Source organism: Chinchilla lanigera, unplaced genomic scaffold (assembly GCF_000276665.1).
Source record: "Chinchilla lanigera isolate Chin_1 unplaced genomic scaffold, ChiLan1.0 scaffold00066, whole genome shotgun sequence".
In the NCBI taxonomy this organism is placed as follows: Eukaryota; Metazoa; Chordata; class Mammalia; order Rodentia; family Chinchillidae; genus Chinchilla; species Chinchilla lanigera.
In genome coordinates this window covers 9887847-9900342 of record NW_004955467.1, presented here as the reverse complement: position 1 = coordinate 9900342, position 12496 = coordinate 9887847, and the positions used below count along the sequence as shown (strand labels likewise).

Below are 12496 nucleotides of genomic sequence, written 5' to 3'. Positions count from 1 at the left end.
GATTTCTTCCCTCCTGAATAACATCTTGGAGTCTGTGCTCATTTTACTATCCTATCCCACCAGACATCTTAAGTATTCTTCCCTCCCAGGCCTTGTCTTCCGGCTTATTGTGTAGGAACCAGTGACTTCATGAAGTTTCTCCGGAGCCACCTGCATCCTGCTAGTCTGAAGTCACTTCCTGCCTGAGGTGTGGAGGCGGCAGGGAGAAATTAGGAAGCTACTACTAGGTTGGGGGATAGATGTTTCTGTGCTGGAGATCTTAATTTTGGGGACACTGTACCATCACCACCAAAGAAAATGGATTGGACTTGGACCCCATAAAGACATCAGGGTCTGGGGGTGGCAGTGAGAAGAGTGCATAGTTAAGAGCCAACATGCCAAGTCCAGCCTTCTCTTAACAATAGCATCTTGGACTCTATCCAGTGACCACTGCGTGTGCATCTCCCACCCTTTCCCCTGTCCTACATGTGTCCTGGGTGCACAGCTCTGTTCTTGCTCATGAGCAGAATTCACTAATTCTAATGTAATCTCCTTTTAGACCTTAAATTCCTCCTCTATGATAAAAAATCAGCATGGCCTTTGCAGTTCCCTCCTACTATTACAGATTGTGGTTGTGTTTCTTAATCTTTTAAAACCCATGACCTGGATTAGACTTTAAAAAAAAAAAATCCCAAAACTAAACTAGAACCTTACTCACTTCTCACTACAGCTGTTGAAAATAAGACCAGCTAGTATTATTTATCCTGTGCTACATGTCATATCCTAAGCTCAGCCTTTTAGTGCGTGGATTTTCTAATTTAACACCTCTGGAAATCCTTAAACAATTTAAAAATTAGGCACTGTTGTCCCCAATTTACAGATGGAGAAACCAAGTTAATAAGTGAAGAAGTCAAGATTGGAACTGTGATCTGATTCTAAACTCTTAACCACTGATATATGCCCAGACCAATTTCTGCCTCTGCCTGCTTCAACCACACTTACAATATAGCTAGACATAGTATTGTGGTATGATTTTTCTTTCTCACATACAAAATTATAAAGCTCAACATGTTTTTGTTTTCTTTTTAAACCACACAGCCTCCTCTTGTTTGCATCTTTCCACACTAGTCTAGGTATGAACTCAAGCCTAAAATCAACCTCCTGAGGAGCTTGAGTTACAATGAAGGAACAGGAAGTCCAAACCATTAGTGCTATAGGGTCTGTTATATTGGGAGTGCTTGTTATGAGCCTGGGTAGTAGTGGGAAAGGAGGGGCTGACTGTGTCAGTGACCATGGTCATAGTTTGTCTCTTTACCCTATCATGAGATCAGAGACTGTGGGTGGGAAATGGCTGTTATTAGAAGATAGAGAAAAATGTTCCAGCCCCACTGAGAAAGGGGTAGGTGGTGGTAGTGGAGCCTTGTGTGAGCTTACAGGCGCCCTTCCTTTCCCCAGTTTATTTTTGGTCTCAATGACCTGTAGATTTCCTGTTAGTGGGAACAGAAATGACAGGAACGAGTTTTTATCACAGAAATGAAGGAGCCCAACAACCCATTTCTCTTCTGTTTCCCTGTGGCCTCTCAGGGATCCAGGTATCTAGGTTTTTCTAGGCTGATTTAGCAGCCAAGTATTTGGTTTAAAGATCTCATAACCTCCTCCCTGATCTGGTAATTCCTGGAACCCTCATTAAGCAAGCAGTGAATGCTTATCTCTCCAGAACCAGTTTATCCACCATCTGTTCTGAAGTGCAGGCCTTGCTGCTAAAAAGTGGGCAAACTGGGCCCACAATTAAAAAAAAAAAAAAAAAAAAACCGCGACCACTGCACTCTCACCATAGATCCCTTCATCACGTGGGGCACTACGCAGCCTGCCGCTTCGGATCCCTCTTACGCATGCGCCCCACTCACCGCCTTTTCTGAAAGGTGCTTTAAATCCCGCCCAGCACTTCTGGCCCCACCCCCTTCTCAGAAGTATGCGTCCTCATTGGCTAGCTACGAAGAGGATGTCTGCTCGACCGGCCAGGTGCTGACATTCGCAAAGATAAAACAGATAACCCACGCCGAGACTGGAGCGCGTCAGCAGCGTGACTCAGTCCATTTCGGCTCCCTATTCTTTAGCTGAAAACTGGAGTCCGCCTGTAGTCTCAGGCCTGGACCCGCAGCTGCAGGCCCGAGGGGCCACGCCTCCTCGCTGGTGGCCCAGGCTGGCCCTGGCCTGTCCCGGTTCTTAGGCGCCTAGGTCAGTCTCCTCCCCTCGCCCCGGGGAAGGCGCAGGCGCCTCGCGCCGCTTTACCAGCACCTTCCCCTCTACCAGCCTCTCCTCTCCTACACCCACCGCAGCAGCCCCGTAGGCTGCATGGGTGGGTGGGCTGAGGTGGGGCGTCGACAGCCCAGCTCCCACAGGGGGAGTTAGTGGCGGCAGCCCGGTTCCTGCCCAGATGGCGGGCAGAGCCGAGCCTCCCGATGGCGGCTGGGGATGGATGGTGGTGCTCTCAGCGTTCTTCCAGTCGGCGCTGGTGTTCGGGGTGCTGCGCTCCTTCGGCGTCTTCTTCGTGGAGTTTGTCTCGGCGTTTGAGGAGCAGGCGGCGCGTGTTTCTTGGATTGCCTCCATAGGAATCGCGGTGCAGCAGTTTGGGAGTGAGTGCTGCCCTGGGTCCAGAGCCCCGCGACCCTGGGAAAAGAGAGAGATGAGGGGAAAGGAACGGCAAGGGGGAGGGCTTGGGTCGATGCTGGGAGTAGGGCGCCTGAGACCTCGAAGAACCCCCCTCCACTTCCCCAGGTCCAATAGGTAGTGCCCTGAGCACGAAGTTCGGGCCCAGGCCTGTGGTGATGACTGGGGGCATCTTGGCCGCGCTGGGGATGCTGCTCGCCTCATTTGCTACCTCCTTGACTCACCTATACCTGAGTATTGGGCTGCTCTCAGGTGAGATCCTGGGCAAGGGCAGGACAGCCAAATGCCCGGATCTTTGGCCCCTGGATTTTCATTTTCTTCCTGCTCCTTCCAAAATGCTTAAAGAGAAGTGGAAGGAAAGTTTGGCTAGCACCTGTGCCTTGAAGGGAATTCTTAAGAATGACTAATTTGATAAAGAGGGCGGGAAAATTAGGAAAGCCAAAGAATGACGAGTGTTGAGAATACAAGCCCCAAGCTAGTGGAAATGGAGTGCAAGAGAAAGAATAGCTGTAATGCTGTGCTAGATACTGTGATTGTGAGATAGGTATCATTAGCCTATGTACAAAGAAAGCCTTTCAATTACACAACTTGACAAAGGAAGGTTACACCACCAGAAATGGTACAGCTGGGGTCTAACTCCAAAGCTTTGTGTTAATTAATTTACAGACCTCTCTAGTCCCCCTCAGTCCCATTAAGCGTATTAACACTTTGTATTCTGCAAATATGTAGAATGAGGCTGGGAAAGTAAGTTAAACATACAGGGTCACCCAGCTAGAAAATCACACCAGGACCCCAAGTCTGTGGGAGTCCAGAAGCAAGGGCTACATTCTGCTGCTGGTAGTATGGTGACTCCTGTATGCCCTGAGCTCCCCCCCCCCCGCCCCCGCCCTGCAGTCTCCAACTCCCATTTCTTCCTCTTTGACAGGCTCTGGCTGGGCCTTGACCTTCACTCCGACCCTGGCATGCCTGTCCCGTTACTTCTCCCGCCGTCGATCCCTGGCCATGGGGCTGGCACTGACAGGAGTGGGCCTCTCCTCTTTTGCATTTGCCCCGCTCTTCCAGTGGCTGCTCAACCGCTTTGCCTGGCGGGGGGCCCTGCTGCTGGTGTCTGCCCTCTCCTGCCACCTTGTGGCCTGTGGTGCTCTCCTTCGCCCACTCTCCCTGGCTGAGGACTCTGCTGTGGGTGGCCCTAGGGCCCAACTAACCTCTCTCCTTCATCATGGCCCCTTTCTCCGTTACACTGTTGCCCTCACCCTGATCAACACTGGCTACTTCATTCCCTACGTCCACCTGGTGGCCCATCTCCAGGACCTGGGTTGGGACCCACTGCCTGCTGCCTTCCTACTCTCGGTGGCTGCTATTTCTGACCTGGTAGGGCGGGTGGCCTCTGGGTGGCTGGGAGATGCAGTCCCAGGGCCTGTGGCCCGACTTCTGATGCTCTGGACCACTCTGACTGGAGTATCACTAGCCCTTTTCCCTGTGGCTCAGGCTCCCACAGCCTTGGTGGTTCTGGCTGTGGCCTATGGCTTCACATCAGGGGCCCTGACCCCAGTGGCCTTCTCCGTGCTACCTGAACTGGTGGGGACTGGAAGGATTTACTGTGGCCTGGGACTGGTGCAGATGGTAGAGAGCATCGGGGGACTACTGGGAGCTCCTCTGTCTGGTAAGGGGAATGGGGTTGCCAGTGGCCCAGGGCTACCATTTTGCACAATTGGGGAAAGAAACTGTTCCCATTATAGTGTATGGTGAATATTGCCCTCTGTGTGATACAGCATACCACCCACATGATCAATCACAGCAGCCCTGAAATGGGTCCCTGGGACAAAGAACTTAAAGTTCAGAAAGTCTCAGTTGAGGGACAAAGAGGAGCTAAGTGGAACCCCTGCTAGGGTACCTACAGCCTGGGTTTTCAGAGGACCTGGCTAGACCTGACCTGATATAGCATTCCACTGTCTTCCTTTCCTTTGGCCCAGTGGGCTCTTGCCCAGGTGTCTGAGCCATTTGGTTAAAGTTCTCTAGACCCAAGATACTAGACCTTTAACATCTTCCCCTTAACTATTAACTTAAGGCATAGATGGCCACAGTTGTGGGAAAGAAACGCACAGGTATGCCTGACTTAATCTGGATCACTAAATCCATACTGGCACTGGGGACTGGTTTGAAGGTCCTTTCTGAAGGCAAGAAGGTGGCTGAAATTACCTTTTGAGGCCCCAAAGGAAACTAGAGTGCTTACATTCATCCAACCCTACCTTGGGAGTTCCAACTCCTCCAAGAGCAAGATAGGGAGTCTTCTTCATACCCAAAGTGGGTCTGAGCCACCTGTGTCAGGGAACAAATCACTCATGCATGTATATTCTTTTTCTCTCTTGGACTTAGGGTACCTCCGGGATGTGACAGGCAACTACACGGCTTCTTTTATGGTGGCTGGGGCCTTCCTGCTTGTAGGAAGTGGAGTTCTCATTACCCTGCCCCACTTCTTCTCCTGCTTCTCAGCTCCTACTTCCAGGCCCCAGGAACTTGTAATAGAGGCACTGGATACCAAAGTCTCCCTGCCCAAGGAGGAGGGGTTGGGAGAGGACTAAACTCCGCCAAGAGGCATTCAGACCCCAGAAGCCAGAGCCTGACAGCTCCTGCCCTATCAAGGCATCCACAGAAACGCAGTGCCTTAAGATTCTTGATCTTCCTCCCCCAGAGCAGACCTGGGGCTCCTGTGATGTGCGTGCCAACCCTCTGTATTTTGTTGAGGACTCATTTTTTTTCTTCCTTTGCTCTCCCAATGTTTTCTGAAGGATCCTAGAGGTCCTGCTTCACTGAGCTGTGAATCAACTGTGAGAATCAAAGAGGCTTTGTTTTACATGTGATCCCTAGTGTTACTCTAAAGTTTCCTCTCTGAAGATGGATGTTTGGGAAACAAGGGTGTTCTTTTGGGATAAAACTGAATAAGGAAACAACAATAATCATAACCTTAAAAAGACCTGGGGCCCATGTGCTGGAGTCGACTGGGTAGGGAGGTGAGGTGTCCAGGAACTCTGGCAATCCAGACTTATTTCCTCCAATCCACTTACCTCTCTCTTCCCCTGTTCCTGTGACTTAGAAATCAAGAGAATTGCAAGGTGGTAGGGTGTATGGGGGGGCATAAAAGAGCTGAAGTTTGAGCCTAGGGTTCTTATGTATCCCTCAGGCCAATAGAGGGGAATCGAAATGCAGGAAAGAGTTACTCTGTGAGGTCTGGATACTCAAGAGAAATGAAGAAGGAACAGATGGCCCCCATGAGCATCTCTCCCCTGACCCCCGACAAACCGACTGGCAGACCAGAGGGTTCAAAGACCCCTGTTACTGCAAGGATGTAGTCAAAGAGAAACAGATTGGCTGGACAGACACACATTCTCCCCCACCCTCAGGAATACTGGGGTCCTGATCCTTTCAGTCAGCCCTTTGGGAGATCTTAAATAGAATCTTTTAAAGGTCCTCTGTCGGTTAACAGTTGGAGCTTTCGGGAGCATCAGATAAAAATTCTTTATTGGAGGGAGAGGCTCAAATGAGACAACGATCAACATGTGGCCTCCACAGTGGATTGAGGGCCTCCTGGGGGGAGCAGGACAACTGTGGGGACAGGGAGCAACTCCCCCCTCTCCGGGGGAGGGGTAGGCGGAGGTGAGGCTGGATGGCAGGAGGGGAGCGCCCTGGGGAGCCCCATGTAGATGAAGCTGCCAGAGAGGATGAAAGAACTGCACATCAAGAAAGAGGCGGTGAAGTCTCCTGTCTCATCCCTTAAGAAGCCTGAGAGGAGAGGTAAAAAAATTATTTCTCGAAACCCAGAGACAGAATGGCTATGAACAGATCTGCTGGCTCAGGCCTTACCTGACAGGGGGGGACCCAGGAGGCCCCCCAGGCTCATCAGCATCATCACCAGCCCTGTGGCCTGCACCACACCTCCGATGCCCACTAGCCCAGGCAGCACGCCGAAAACCAGCGGGGCGTAACTTCCAGCACTCAGCCCGTAGGCCCCAGCTGCGGCCAGCAGCGAGGCCCCCCAACTGTCGTCGCTCCCCACCGAGGGCACCAGTCCCACTGCCAGCAGCCCCAGCCCTGTCAGGGCCCCGAACACAGCCAGCAGCCTTGGAAGGGGCACCCAGCCCTGGTCTGCCAGCCACCCGCAGACCAGCCGGGCGCCCGCATCCCCAACTGCAGCCACAGCTACCACCAGCGCTGCCCCGTAGCCCCCTAGGCCCCGGTCTAAAGCGTGGGGAGCCAAGTGCACGTAGGGGATGAAGTACCCGCCCCCAATCAGGGCTGTGCCCAGAGCGAAGACTGAAAAAGCCCGGCGCTTGAAGAGACCCAGACCCAGGGCAGCTAGAGGACCCCGAGGTGGGGCCGGGGGGTCACCGGGGAGGGCCAGGGGGCGCAGCAGGGCTCCACAGGGAGTGAGGTGGAAGGTGACAGCGCCAAGGAGCAGCAGGGCGCCCCGCCAGCCGAAAGTATCAAGGAGGAGCTGCAAGGCGGGCGCCAGGAGCAGAGAAGAGGCCCCATTGCCCGTGAGTGCCAGCCCCACCGCCAAGACCCGACGGCGGGAGAAGTAACGGGAGAGGGTACCGAGGGCAGGGGCGAAGGCCAGGGCCCAGCCGCAGCCTGTGAATGGAGAGGACAGGATGAGGACAGGGACCAAGGATGCCCATCCTAGCATTCCCAGTCCTGCTTCCCACGGAGGACCCCGCCCTGTTCGTTTCCCCGGCCCCCAGCAAACTCCTATCCCCTCCATCAGCCCAGAAGGACCCAGGCATCCCACTCCTCTCACCAGCGAGAAGGCCCAGGCCGAGGTACAGGTGCAGCAGGCTTTGGGCGAAAGCCGAGAAGACGAAGCCCAGCGAAGTAAGGACGCCCCCAGCCATCACCACGGGGCGCGCACCCCAGCGTGTGCTCAGGGCACTGCCCACTGGGCCTAGAAGGGGGCGGAGTTAACGAAGACACTCTTCTGGACCCCAATACCCTCTCCAAAGCTTCTCATTGGCTGCTGCCTGCCTAAAACTCCTCCTTTGGCCTAATAGCTCCTCCCCTTGACCGCAAGACCCACTCTTCTAGAGCTTGGTTCCATCTTCGGGTGGTCTGGAAATCAAGTGGGTCTCCCATCACTACGCACGTGGCCCATCCACCATGTTCCCGCCTCCCGCCTTGGGGGCCCCCCTCACTGGCTGCCTGCTGCACGGCCAAGGCCAGGGCGCTGACCCACGCAGTGTCCTGGGCGCTTCGGTCGAAGTGTTCCGCGAGGTCAGGGAGGGCAAGGCCCAGGGAGCGTAAGACGCCGTAGGAGAGCCCGTTCACCGAGAAGGCTGCGGCGGCCACCACCCAGCCCCAGCCCCCGTCGGGGGGTCCGGCTGTCTTGGGGGACATCGTCTGCGGGAGTGAACACACGCCTGTGAGTGAAGTCTCCACACCTGAGCCTCCGCTGGGGAGCTGGCATCTCTGAGATCCAGCGTCGGGGCTGCTAGCCCCAAACGGGCTCGTCCCCGCGAGCGTGGGAGCAGGGGGGAGGGCGCGGGAACCAGGCCTGGGGATAGAACTCCTGGGTGTGCGAGGTACTAGGATGGGGGAGCAGCCGGATCCCCTAGCCTGGGGGATTCTCCCTCCCACACGCACCCTTCCCCCCTTACCCGACCTCTTTGGGCAGTGGGGGCGGGGGGGACGGCTCCGCCGCGTTTTCTCCCCGCTTCAGTGGGCTGAGCCCCAAACGGCAGGGAATGCAGAGATGGAGCCCAAGTTGGACCGGCTCTCTCCGTAAACAGAGATCACCACAGGGACCCGAGCCACCTGGGACCGGTGCGGAAGGCGGGGGCGAGCTGAGACAGCCAATCGGTGGAGCCACGGGTGAGGCCAGACTCTAAGTCCCAGGGGGATTGAATTATCCACACACAGCTCTTGGCCAGAGCTGAGGGCGAAGAATGAACGCCGCCCCGCCCAGCTCATTCCCATGTACCTGCGGCCAGCCGCGCAGAGAGGAGACACGTGGATTGCAATCCTTACCAAGCCCGCGATGTGCTGCCCACGCATGGAAGCAGAGGTGGTCCCCCACACCACAAGGATGAGTAGTTCTGTTCTCGGGAACCTTGCTGAGGATCCGGTAAATCTCGGAGAGCAATTAAATCCCTGACCTCAAGAGGTGCCTGCTTCTTGCTCAGTAGCATGTCCTGAAGGAGGGAGGGAAGAGGGCTCCGGATGAAGACCTGGGATGTGCCAGGCACTCCTTTTAACATGTTGTCGGTTCATCCTTACACTAGCCCCATGAAAAAGGCACCATCCCCCCTTTACAGATGGAGTAACAAGCCCAGAGAGGGTAGGGATTTGCCCCCAATTCACTCAGTGTTTTTTTAAAAAATGGCTTTAGGTTTGTCCAGCTGCGAGACCATAAAGGGAGGACAGACCTAGCAGTGAAATAGAATCTGCAACAGTTGATGGAAATGGCCTGGAGTGGTGCGGTCTGACCTGGAAATGACAGAACCTTTGCAGGGCCAGGGTCTGGGAACTGAAGAGATCTTTGTCATCAGAACCTCTGAAAACTTAGGCTAGAATTTTGAAAGCAAAGTAAGAATTGGGGAATTGAACCCAGGTGTTGATTTCTTGAAAAGCATTGTAACAACCTCTTTTAAAAAAACAGGTTAGCATATCTGTACTTTAGATGATTTAATCGAGAGATTTGTTCTTCGGTTTAATTATTAAACAGTACCAATAAAAATCCAGCAATGTACAAGTTGGAGCAGGCATCAGCTGGCAACCACTTGATGGCAGTGTTTCCTAACCATTGAAAAAGTATTTGCAGTGTAAGAAAAAGTAAAGCAACTGCTTAAAGTTGAGAAAGTGTAAGCCTAAAAAAAGGCATGACTTTTGAAGGCTCTTCATTGTTTATAAGGAAGGGAACAATCTAATTTCTTTACTTTGTGGATAAGGCCTTTCACAATAGTCAAAGCCCTGGGCTACCTTTCCCTTCCATTTCTCTACCACCACCACTGCCCTCTTCTACCGTCCCAGCCAGCAAGTTTTCACCTGCTCGTGGACAAGAGCCCATGCGAGTTTAAGGTCCTGCCAGGTACACCATAGAAAAGTGGCCCCACCGGTTTCCCCAGTGTAGAGTGTTTTTGTGAAGGCCATCAGGGTGGAGTCAGGAGCTCCTCAAACCACCCAGGAGGGCAGGGAGAGAATGGTTCCTTCGAAGGCTGCTGAGGACTCTGCTGCAAGCTGAATGAGGCCAACTAAGACTCGCCACTTCCCCTGTGGTGAAGCTGAAATGCAGTCAGAGAGGAGACTGGGCCCCCTCGGGCCTGAGAGTTGTACCAAGTAATGCTGAGCACTTTTGCAGAATGTGTATGAACACACAAGGGGATCCCAGGACCTGGGACTTGCATGATTTGTTGTAAAAGAGTATATTCTTCTACCTCGTGTTTCCTATATTCTTAATCAGGATTGCCATCTGTTGCTTCTGGAGGCAGTACAGTATAACGATGGGAAGAAAGGACCCCACGCTAGACTTCCTAGGTTTGGAGTCTAGTTTTGCAACAGCTTAGCTATATGATTGTAAGGAGGTTACTCAAGTTCTCTGTGCCTCTGTTTCCTCATTTCTAAAATGGGTGTAGTAGTAGCTATCTGATAGAGCTGACAGAAGGATTAAATGAGTCACTGTGTATTCATGTGTGAGTAAGGGACTTAGAACAGTGTTTGAGTGTGGGAGGTGCTAGTCCCCACTCCTGCCGTTGTTGTAACACAAAGGAACCTGGCTGGACTCTGTCCTGTTGCCCTTTTCCCACCTGGCTACTTCTATAAATGTCTCAAAGTCCAGGAAACCCATTAGTCTGGTGAGTTCCCAGGAGAACCACAGGGATGGTAAAATGTGAATATCTATAAAGAGATTAAATGGAAAACTTTTTAGTATATGTGTGTGATACATAATAATTTCACTCATCTTGGGGAATTGGTATATGTTCATAGCATATCTTATTTTCACTCCCCTTCCCTCTCCTCCTCCTCTCTTCTTCCTTCCTCGGGTCTCCTTCCCATCTCCACAGAGTCTACCTCCCTGTTTCCTGCCATCTCACTTTTATTTTGCTCCTTATGTTATTTGTATGTTGGGTTTTTCATATAAGAGAAACCATGCAATATTTGGTCTTCTGTGTCTGATTTATTTCACTTAGTATTATGGTTTCAAGATCCATCCATTTTCCTACAAATGACTCAAATTTATGCTTATTTATGGCTGAGTAGTACACACACACACATATATGTATATATAATATACCATATTTTCTTTTTCCATTCATCTATTGATGGATACATGCTACTTCCGAGAGTTAACTATTACTAATTGTGCTACTACAATCATGGATATGAATGTACCACTGTATTATAACGCCTTTAACTCTTTTGGAAATATAACAAGAAGTATAAATGGGTCAAATGGAATTTTTTTTTGAGAAATTTGCATACTGATTTCCTAAACGGGAATTTGGCATGGGGGTTCTTTGTGGGGTTTTTTGTTGTTGTTGTTTTTTGTTTGTTTTAATATTTTACAAAGTTTCCGAGAAAACACTGGTCTCCTTATCTTGACTCTACAAACAAAGCAGAATAAAAAAGTCAAAATAAGTTTTATTCATTCTTTTACACAAAATATTTATACTTTAGATACCTATACTGCCTGGTACCATGCATAGAACTACAAATATGAATAAGATACAATCTCTCTTGTTTCAGCCCCCACGATTAAATCAGAGATTCAGTCACATAAAGAAAAGAAACCTCAGAACAAGGAGAAGGATGCATGCATGGTAGAGTGCTGCGTGAGAGGAACTGGCTTACTTGACTTGGGCCTGCTGGGAAGCTTCATAGAAGAGGCATCCCTGAACAGGGTCTTAAAGGCTGAGTAGGAGTTTGCCAGATGGATGTGTGGGGAGGGGCATTCCAGGCAAAGGGAGCAGCTTGTGAAAAATCACATAGGCATGAGGTAGCTTAGTATATTGTTTATTATTTGGGGAGCTGTAAATAGTCGCTGTGTTGAGAACAGATTAGGTAGGTGGATAATGTAGGATGAAGCCATTGAGGAAGAAAGTCCAAACGGAAAGGCTTTGGAGGCCAAGCAAAAGAATTTAGATGTTTTTCCAGAGACTGATACTTCCCCCACATTTCCACAGAAGCACCATTCACTAATACTAGAAGCTGGGCACCAAGGGGCAAGGGCTCATGCTGCGTTTGGAGAAGTTAGGACAATCTAGGGGACAGAACAAACTTAATGAAATAGCTTGTTTTATGTAGAAAATTCACATGAATTTTACATTTTACTTTATAACAATATTAATTAATTAATATATTTAGTTAGTTAGTTAGTTTTGAGTCAGTGTCTTGCTATGTTGCCTAGCCTAGCCTCAAATTCCTGGGCTCAAGCAATCCTCCTGCTTCAGCCTTCTGAGTAGCAGGCATGCACCACTGTACCTGGCTTATAAAAATCTTTGATGCCTGTTTTCATTGGAAAGTGATGCTTTGACTGGCTAAACTATTGTGCTATGACTAGACAAATTACCACTTTCTCCTCAAGTCATGAGATCAAACATAGCTTTACAGAAGTATGTACCTATTGGGTCCAAGGTTTTGGGTTCTTTGGCCACTGCCGTTAGGGATGACAGAAGGCCACTGACAGGGCAGAAGGCCTCCGCTGGGCAGTACCCCTAACTGTACAAACTCCTCCTTCCCTACGTTAACCCCAGTTAGAGCACTGTTAGCCTGCAGTGAAACTGTCCGTGCCCTGCATTATTCTTGCACCAGGGGCCCTGGAGATAGTACACTGCATTATTGACCTTTGAATCTTTACACC

The 12496-nt window shown here is 51.0% G+C and overlaps 2 protein-coding genes and 1 long non-coding RNA gene across 7 annotated transcripts; 2 read left to right on the top strand and 1 right to left on the bottom strand.

Annotated features, from left to right (window-relative positions):
• The first annotated feature begins 47 nt into the window (after nucleotides 1-47).
• Nucleotides 48-5510, top strand: Slc16a13 (solute carrier family 16, member 13). Of its 3 annotated transcripts, XM_013522101.1 has the most exons (5): nucleotides 48-2615; nucleotides 2758-2901; nucleotides 3575-4020; nucleotides 4138-4312; nucleotides 5026-5510. In XM_013522101.1, the coding sequence occupies exons 1-5, from the start codon at nucleotides 2417-2419 to the stop codon at nucleotides 5229-5231; spliced, it is 1170 nt and encodes a 389-aa protein (XP_013377555.1). In that variant the 5' UTR covers nucleotides 48-2416; the 3' UTR covers nucleotides 5232-5510. The 3 variants fall into 3 exon arrangements, with proteins under 3 accessions (XP_013377555.1, XP_005399629.1, XP_013377556.1); XM_005399572.2 differs by having other exon boundaries at nucleotides 3575-4312; XM_013522102.1 differs by lacking the exon at nucleotides 2758-2901 and having other exon boundaries at nucleotides 3575-4312.
• A 640-nt stretch (nucleotides 5511-6150) lies between these two features.
• Slc16a11 (solute carrier family 16, member 11) lies at nucleotides 6151-8434 on the bottom strand. Of its 3 annotated transcripts, none has more exons than XM_005399575.1 (5): nucleotides 8298-8434; nucleotides 7836-8040; nucleotides 7445-7588; nucleotides 6511-7278; nucleotides 6151-6429 (listed from the first exon to the last, which is right to left on the bottom strand). In XM_005399575.1, the coding sequence occupies exons 2-5, from the start codon at nucleotides 8035-8037 to the stop codon at nucleotides 6200-6202; spliced, it is 1344 nt and encodes a 447-aa protein (XP_005399632.1). In that variant the 5' UTR covers nucleotides 8038-8040; nucleotides 8298-8434; the 3' UTR covers nucleotides 6151-6199. The 3 variants fall into 3 exon arrangements, with proteins under 3 accessions (XP_005399632.1, XP_005399631.1, XP_005399633.1); XM_005399574.1 differs by having other exon boundaries at nucleotides 8303-8434; XM_005399576.2 differs by lacking the exon at nucleotides 8298-8434 and having other exon boundaries at nucleotides 7873-7965.
• Nucleotides 7970-10566, top strand: LOC106150189. Its single transcript, XR_001236853.1, has 2 exons — nucleotides 7970-8062; nucleotides 8430-10566. It is a non-coding gene; the product is annotated as an uncharacterized LOC106150189 (long non-coding RNA).
• Nucleotides 10567-12496: the final 1930 nt, after the last annotated feature.

Coding starts and splice junctions, on each gene's coding strand:
- Slc16a11 (XM_005399575.1), bottom strand. CDS start 8,037: ATGTCCCCCAAGACAGCCGGACCCCCCGACGGGGGCTGGGGCTGGGTG. Junction 7,279..7,444: donor CGGCCTGGGCCTTCTCGCTG/GTGAGAGGAGTG, acceptor CTCCATTCACAG/GCTGCGGCTGGGCCCTGGCC. Junction 6,430..6,510: donor CCTGGGTCCCCCCCTGTCAG/GTAAGGCCTGAG, acceptor CTCTCCTCTCAG/GCTTCTTAAGGGATGAGACA.
- Slc16a13 (XM_005399572.2), top strand. CDS start 2,417: ATGGCGGGCAGAGCCGAGCCTCCCGATGGCGGCTGGGGATGGATGGTG. Junction 2,902..3,574: donor GAGTATTGGGCTGCTCTCAG/GTGAGATCCTGG, acceptor CCTCTTTGACAG/GCTCTGGCTGGGCCTTGACC. Junction 4,313..5,025: donor ACTGGGAGCTCCTCTGTCTG/GTAAGGGGAATG, acceptor TCTTGGACTTAG/GGTACCTCCGGGATGTGACA.